This window comes from Arachis ipaensis, chromosome B06 (assembly GCF_000816755.2).
Source record: "Arachis ipaensis cultivar K30076 chromosome B06, Araip1.1, whole genome shotgun sequence".
Lineage (NCBI taxonomy): Eukaryota > Viridiplantae > Streptophyta > Magnoliopsida > Fabales > Fabaceae > Arachis > Arachis ipaensis.
Genome location: NC_029790.2, coordinates 103989635 through 103997877, shown reverse-complemented (window position 1 = coordinate 103997877; position 8243 = coordinate 103989635). Strand labels below are relative to the sequence as shown.

At 34.5% G+C, this 8243-nt stretch overlaps 1 protein-coding gene across 5 annotated transcripts; it reads left to right on the top strand.

Moving 5' to 3' along the window:
* Window positions 2686–5969, top strand: LOC107604770 (protein GrpE). 5 transcript variants are annotated; one of them, XM_016306449.2, is made up of 4 exons: window positions 2691–3013; window positions 3581–4093; window positions 5250–5489; window positions 5672–5969. In XM_016306449.2, exons 1-3 carry the CDS (start codon window positions 2744–2746, stop codon window positions 5484–5486), a joined length of 1020 nt encoding a protein of 339 aa, XP_016161935.1. In that variant the 5' UTR covers window positions 2691–2743; the 3' UTR covers window positions 5487–5489; window positions 5672–5969. The 5 variants fall into 5 exon arrangements, with proteins under 5 accessions (XP_016161936.1, XP_016161935.1, XP_016161934.1 ...); XM_016306448.2 differs by having other exon boundaries at window positions 5663–5969; XM_016306447.2 differs by having other exon boundaries at window positions 5250–5529; window positions 5663–5969.

The window sequence follows — 8243 nt, the reverse complement described above, 5'->3', positions numbered from 1 at the left end:
TAAAATGAGTATCTAATAAAAAATTATCTTTATATGAGAAATGAAAGAATATAAATTCAACTATTAAATCTAAATAAGTAGTTAGTTCACTAGTCTACTTAACTAAGTGTCAAGGGTTTAAATTTTACCTTATATATGCAGTAACTCATTTGTTAGCAAAAAATCTTTAAATAAAGATCTAATTTGTGACAAATTAATTCTTAGTCTATTGGCTGGGAGATATCGTGAGAAACCAATATATATTATGAATATCTAATAAAAAAATTATCTTTATATGAGAAATGAGAAGATATAAATTCAGTTATTAAATCTAAATAAATAATTAGGATTAAATTTTGAAATTAATCAATTCATTTGACCTTCTTCATTTATTCAATTATTTGTTTTCCAAACCAAAAGCATTGAAACCAATAAATGATTAGCATTAAAGTAAGGCCTACTATTTTTGTGAATAAAATTTCTTGCATTAAATATTAAATTACTGATTGATAATATTTCAAAAAGAAAATCTATTGTAGAAAACCAAAGTCCTAACTCTGATGAGAATATGTATTTGTTTTCAATTTTAGTATTTTTTGAAAAAAATATTTTATAAAAGAACGAAATGAAAAAAATAGTGTTTCTTTTTCCTTTAAACATAAAAAAAAATTAAAAATACTATAAACACAGTCATAACTTTAAGCAGTGATGCTTTTTAAATTATAAAAATATTGTCTATCATTTTATTAGATATATTTATTAATTTCAATTTTAATAACGCTTTTGGTTTAAAAAATAAATAAATAAAAAGATGTAAATAAATTAATTTTGTTTTAAAATTTAAATCTAACTATTTATTTAGATCTAATAACTGAATTTATATTCTCTTATTTCTCGTATAAAATAATATCTTCATTAGATACGTAATCTCTCCTTCTTCTATGTTTATACATAGAGGTAAATACTAATTCGAAACCTGAAAGATTTTGACACAATAGTACTTGATTTTTGTTATGGACAAAATAGTCTTTAAAATATTTTAAAAATTGACAAACGTATCCCTGGACTCGCCAGAGCACATTTCCAACGAGAAGGATGCTGAGGTAGCCACCGAATTTTGATAATATGGCTTATCACTTTAAGTAATTACTAAATTAATACTAAGTTGGAAAATATGCCTCCACCTCTCCTTTTATTACTGTCTGCGATCTTCCTTCCCTCTCACGCCAAGCTCCTTCTCTTTCACTGCTTCCACTTCTCACTCTCAAGATCATTGTAGAACTGTCGTCACGCGCCTGAGACTCAACCTGAAGAGAACGTCGTCATCGCGTGTCTGACCCAGCCTGAGGAGATGACGTTCTTCGCATGCCTGACCCAGTCGAGGAGAATGTCGCTGTCATGTACTTGACCCAGCTCAAGGAGAATGTCGTTTTCACGCGCTTGAGGAGAATTGTCAGAGGCAGAATCATCACATTATAGGTAGAAGCATTGCCTTCTTCGTCGCGTTAGAGGAGAATCGTCTTCATCGCCTCCAACAAGATCGTTCTTTATCGTTGTCGTCAGTATCTTTGTCATTGGCCGCTCTTTGTTTTGGTAAGTCAATCTCTTCGCATTTCATGTTTTAAATGTGAACAAAACTAAAACTAGCTTATGCTAAATTTTTATTTATAGAGTTGCTGAATGTTGATGAACAGAACTTGTATTGTTAGAACTGCTGCTGAACTGATTTTTTATTGTTCAAATTTTATTTTTGGTTTTTCTTTTTAAACTTTTTTTTTTGTTGTTGTTTAGCTGATCAAATTGTATAGTAGAAGCACAGTCATTAAGAGGATAATAGATTGGAAAGAATATGACTCTAGTTTTTAGACCAGTGGTGGTGGTGGACTGGTGGTGGTGCATGGAACAACAATAAAGAATTAGGGAAGGATAAAGGACTAGGGAGTAGGGGTGTCCATGGATCGGATCGTATTCGCAGATCCGCGGTAAATATCCGCATCCGATCCGAAAATTGCGGATACGATCCGATCCGCAAATTGATCGGATCGGATCGCGGATATCTGCTCTACATCCGCATATCCGATCCGCGGATCCGCAGATCCGCACTATAATAATTAAAAAATAAATAAATATATATGTTTGGTATTATATTTACTTGTTTGTATGTTTTAGTTAGTAATTATTATTCATATATTGTATTATTTTATTTTTGTTATTTAGAGAGAGTTTGATTAAAAATATTTTAGGAATAAATAAGTTTAAAAATATGAAAAAAATATTTTTATCGAATTCTTTTACATAGAAATATGATTAAAAAGAAAATGTTTAATTATGCGGATATATCCAATATCCGATCCGATTCGTAAATGTGCGGATCGGATCAGATTCGACACTAAAAAGTGCGGATATCATATCCGATTCGATGCGATGGAAATTGTGCGGATCGGATCGAATTTTCGACCATATCCGATCCGATCCAATCCGCGGACACCCCTACTAAGGAGGGACCGTAGAAGGCACAAGGCAAACCCTTTTGCATAGGTTGACATGGACGAGGGTAGCTTAAGACAAAAGAATTGGAAATTTTTAAGTTAATAATTATGTAATTAATTAAAAAAAATAGTAAAAGAATTTTCAAGAATAATTAATTTTTTAAGCAAATAATTTTTAATTAATTTTTTAATTAATTAATAATTTTTTAACCAATTTTTTTAATTCATCCATTTTTTTTATCTTCCTCTCTTCAATCTTCATTTTCCTCTCCAAAATGGCCACTGTCTTTAGAACCCCCATTCTCCGGCCACCTATCCTGCCGCCGCGCTCCTCCTCCTCTTCTGCCGCCGCCGCCACCAAGCCCTCATGCGTTGCCTTTCCCTCTTTCAGACAAACTGCTACCCGCAGAAGGACCACTCTGCCCCTCACCACTTTGCGGTTCCCTTCAATTCCTTCCCTGCGCTTCACGAAGTTCGCCCCTTTCGCTTTCGAAGGAGACACCGAGGCCTCGCCTCAAGTTCAAGAGCCTGAGGTTCAGCTTGAGGTGAGTTTCAATTTGGAATTAAATTTAAGTTCTTTTTTTTTTGTTTCCTTTCAAATTTTGTGTGTTTGGGTGAAATTGGAACCCAGTTGAATTTCGGATTGCAAAATTTCTTGGTTTGAGAAGGACTGTACTGGAATGAGAGACTTTTATGTTGACTTACTTTGAAGTAGTGTGTATCATACTTTGCATTTTGTGATGCTATATAAAATTGAGGCGATATTCAATGGTATATTGATAATATGATAGTTTTATTTTAATTGTTTATGATACCTGAGGAAAGCTATAATCTTGGACAGTTCCAGAATACAAATTTATTTTGGGCAAACTGTGACTCTGAAATTATGAACTTTAGATTGTGGTTGGATATATTATTTTGAAAAAGGAAAACAAAAATATTCTGGTTTTGTTCTCTTAAGAAGCTTATCTAAGAATCACACACAATGCATACCTATCTTTGATATTTGCAACTTTTACTATCTCGGATAAAGAAAATGATGAGTCAAGAGTTTTTAGGATTAGTTGATTTTCCGTGTTCTAGCTCAGTTTTCTGGCGAACTCTTGTAACAGGATGGTGCTGTTGATGTAGAGGACAGTGCTAGCCATAATGAGGTTAGTGAGGCTGATGAAAGTGAGGAATCTTCACCCTTGCAAGAGTTACTGCAATCTTACAAAGAAGCGGTAGCTAATAATAATGAAGCCATAGTTGCTGAGCTGGAATCATATTTGAAGTCCATTGAAGATGAGAAAATAGGTCTTGAAAGGAAAATAGCTTCGATATCTGCAGAGTTATCAATAGAGAAGGATAGGATTCTAAGGATTAGTGCAGACTTTGACAATTTCCGGAAGAGAACCGAGAGAGATCGCCTTTCTCTGGTCACTAATGCACAGGGGGAAGTTATGGAGAGCTTGTTGCCTGTATTGGATAATTTTGAGAGAGCAAAAACTCAGATCAAGGTGGAGACAGAAGGAGAGGAGAAAATAAACAACAGCTATCAGAGCATATATAAACAGTTCATGGAAATTCTTACTGCACTTGGAGTTGAACCAGTTAAGACAGTTGGAAAACCCTTTGATCCATTGGTAAGTTGGTAATAAGTTTATTTTATTTTATTTTATTTTTATTTCCAGGATGTCAAACAAATTTGACTTTTCAATTGAGAAGAAACTCTTATTATCATGTAGGTTATAATGTTTTGTCCAAAAATAGAACCCCTCCCACCCTCTTTTTTTTTCTTTAGATTTTTAATAGAAGGATAGTTTTAAAACAGTTAGTATTTATTTAAGTTGTGTTAGTAGTTTAGTAAAAAAGACCCATACACTTGCCAGTGTAATTGTCGATTTCATTTGGGGACACTTTGCTCTTATTCTGTCTGGTTTGTTGGTTTGAGATGAAAATGGAGTCCAAGGTATTTTAATAGCTTCCATTGTTTGAATTGCTTAAATTTTAGTAGGATGGAATGGTTAGTGATGGAATTATTTCCTCCCGATTCCATTACAATTCCCAATTTTTTGGTCCTCCCAATTTGGGTGTCTTGTGATAGAACCTATTTTTTTATTGAAACAATGAAGTAAAAAAAATACTCTATTTTCCTCTTCCATTCCACAACCTTGTGTTCCATTCTTCTCTACTGCATTACTTACCATTAATTCAAACATATTGAGTTCTGTTTGACTTGTTCAATATGATTTGTCTTCCTTGGATTATCACTGTGAGATTTTGAAGTCTTTTTCTCCTTATATGAAAATTATCTCAATGTTTTAGAAGTATATTGTTGGCCCTATCCTTTCTTCTGCATTTTTGCATAATGATGTCATACATGATTGATGCAGGCACGGAAACCAGTTGGCTCGAAATTCAATCAACTTTTTCAAACGCTTAATCAAGCTTATTCAGGTTTCATGAAGACCTGGATTCGTTTTTAACTCGGCAATTCTTGATTATTTTGAGCCAACTTGGTGAGTCTGAATCTGTATGACAAAATTGCCAAAAAAGGAGAGCATTGTAGCAAATTATGTATGTGAATCTCAACACATATTTTTAGAGAATTATATTTAGCTGGCTGCTGTAAGATTATAGAACTTTGAAATCGCTTGCATCAGCCACTTCATTGAATGAAACGCAATGCGTTAGTCTCTTTGAATATTTCATGTGGTGATCTTCAGAGGTATGAAAGACTGATTGATATTCATGATAAATTTTTCTGATAAATTATAATTTGCAATTTACTTGTAAAAGCTACATGAAGCAATTATGCGCGAGGATTCAACTGAGTTTGAGGATGACATCATAATCCAAGAATTCAGGAAAGGTTTTAAACTTGGTGACCGACTTTTGCGACCATCAATGGTGAAGGTATCAGCTGGTCCGGGACCTGCAAAGCCTGAGCAAGCACAGCAAGAGGAGCAAGTCGCAAGTGAAAATTCTGAGGCTCTTAAAGAAAACAATGGTAGCACAGAAACAGAGTCTTCTTGAAAGGTCAAAAGTCACCCTTTTGCCTGGATTCAGTTTTGTACAAGTATGTCAGTTAAATTTAGAGGAACATAATGTTGGATGTTACTCGAAGGAATGTTTCAGCCAATTTTTCTTTCAAAGAAAGTATTATCTGAGGTTTTGAATTGTGATTTCAGATTTCAGATTTCAGATTTCAGATTTTTCAGCTTTCATGGCCTTGGTAGAGATGACTAATTTTTTACGGAGTTACTGTTTTTCTGCAAGGACCTGAGTAAGTCACAAATTTGCAACTGATGAAGTGCTTTATACCATTTGTTAGGAGTTTAATAGCGTGAACTTTCAGATCATTCGATTAAAGGTCATTATGATTTTTTGGCAATTTTTTCACCACATTACTGTTGCACATTTCAAAGCTAAAGAAATATTGCATGATGTAGTGGTGTGAATTTGAATTCCTGTTAATATTGGGACGTTTTAATGATATGAAACGAGTGATGGTAATTATAACATGTTTGTGTGTACCCCGCGTGTGTCGGTGCGCCTATCTTTCTTATTTTATTTATTATCCAAGAAACTAAGAATCATATAATTAGTCAATTCTATATCATAATCGGGTTATATCCCGTTCATATATCATAGTAGGAAGGGGAACAAAGAGGTTCGGTTGGAATAAGACGGAATCATTTTTTATTTTTATTTTTTTACAAAGATAGGAGATTCGAACCCGCAACCTCTTAATTGAGTATGGAGAGATTATGCCATTTGAGTTATTATTCATTGGCAAAAATTTAGAAAGATATGTGACTTGAATCCGCGACTTCTTAATTGAGTATAGGGAGTCTATGCCATTTGAGCTATAACTCATTGGCAAAAAATTTAAAAAGATAGGAGACTCGAACCACAACCTCTTAATTGAGTACGGACGAAATTATTTTTGTTACACCCTATTATTTGTTAAATTTAAATAATGAAACACCATATTAATCTATTGAATTGAATTCTACTTCTCTTCATTATTTGTCACCGATCTATAGTGCTTGTAACACAATTGCGGTTGCGGGCGAAGGATTGTATATAATTGAGTGAAATTATGATTTTGCCGATATGCTTTTTATCTTTATTTTTATTTTTAAGTTTTTTGGGTATAATCCACAAATATGTTTTTTTAAACGAACAATGCTAGAGAACTAAAAGGGTATTAGGCAAAAACCAGTTAAAATATCTTTGAATGAATCCAAAATCTCTACGAGTTAATATATATGGATGTTTTTTCTGCTAAGTATCAGAATATTTCTTTTTCATACTAAATGGATGTTCTTTTATATATTTTTCGAATTTTTTTATATTGCAAATGTGAATATCTCTATTTCTTTAAGAATTTTATATTTTTTTAAAATTTTATAGATATTTAATTATTTTTGCTAAAATATAACTGGATATTTCTTTTGTTAAGTATTAGGATTTTTTTCATATTAAATGAATGTTTTTTTTTATATTTCTGTAATCGTGTAGTTTGTAGTCTCTTTAATAATCAAAACTATACCTAATATCCCAAAACGTAGAGAACAACATCGTGATGATACTGCTACCGTGCGACTACTGTGAAAGCCATTGACAATCCAAACTTCACATGATCACCTGCATCATAGTACCCTCCAACCAAGTCCACCTTCAAAAGCAAAAATATATATTCTGTGCAGCTCTTTTTTAGTCTCTACTTTTCGAAGCATGTGGGCGAACGGTTAACCCGGTTAACGGTGCCGTTGGATTACTGTGGACTGGAAACTGTCACGTGTGCCAGGCTGCCGTTGAAACGGTGCTCTGAGGAGGCTCCCTCAGGCCTATGCTGGAGCTACTCGGTCTCGACGCGCCTGTTCCTGTCGCTGCTGACGCCGGCTCCGAGGGAGAAGTCACGTGCGCTGACGCGCGGAAGCTCCGAGACCCGAACCCGAGTCCGAACATAAGGTTCACGAGCTCCTGATCTGGTAAAGACAGTTTCGGCTGGAAGTGGAAGCGATCGGAGGAGTGGGTTGCAATGGGGAGGCGGAGAGAACCTGACGGTGAGAGAGAGAGGTCTGTGTGTGTAATTGTCGGAAGTGGGTGGGTTAATGTGAGAGAAAAGAGAAAGATTTTTATAGGTTTTAATTAGGTTTACTTAATCAAATTTAAATTTTTAAAATTTAAAATTTAAAAAATTTAAAATAAATTATTAATATAAATTAATGTGGTTCTGTTTAGTTTTTTGCTAGTAACCTCTTGGTTCCATATACTTTTCCTTTCTAAACTGTATGCCACAGAGATTGAATAAATTGGCTTGCTCACATTAATCTCTACCAAATTGAAGCCAAGCCCATCTGTAGATGCTAGACACCGTCTTCGACCCTATTCCCATCTGCCCCCTTCTTGATGAAATTAGATGTATTCGGTGATCAAAATTTAGTCAAATTGTGTAACGAATGGTTATCAAATTCGCCTAAAATTGTATAGGAACTAGGAAGGTTTCATTTCTTTAGGTTGTTTTTTTTCAAACCCAACAACACACCACAAGAAGAAAAACCGGCCTAAAGAGACCCACCCACCCCCTAATACATCGAAAGCCGCCCCAATTCTCCATAACCCGTCCCAGATCATGGTTTTGAAAATTGGACCGAACCGGACCGGCCGATCGAATAAAAAACCGACGATGAAAATGGTCCGATCCGGATAATTGCTCATTCGAAAACCACTTGAAAACCGCTGAATCGGCCGGTTGGATCGGATTGGTAACTGGCCGGTTCT

Excerpts from the sequence above, each read along its gene's own strand:
- LOC107604770 (XM_016306449.2), top strand. The coding sequence starts at position 2,744 with ATGGCCACTGTCTTTAGAACCCCCATTCTCCGGCCACCTATCCTGCCG. Across the intron at positions 3,014-3,580 it reads AGCCTGAGGTTCAGCTTGAG|GATGGTGCTGTTGATGTAGA; the intron begins GTGAGTTTCAAT and ends CTCTTGTAACAG. Across the intron at positions 4,094-5,249 it reads GAAAACCCTTTGATCCATTG|CTACATGAAGCAATTATGCG; the intron begins GTAAGTTGGTAA and ends TACTTGTAAAAG.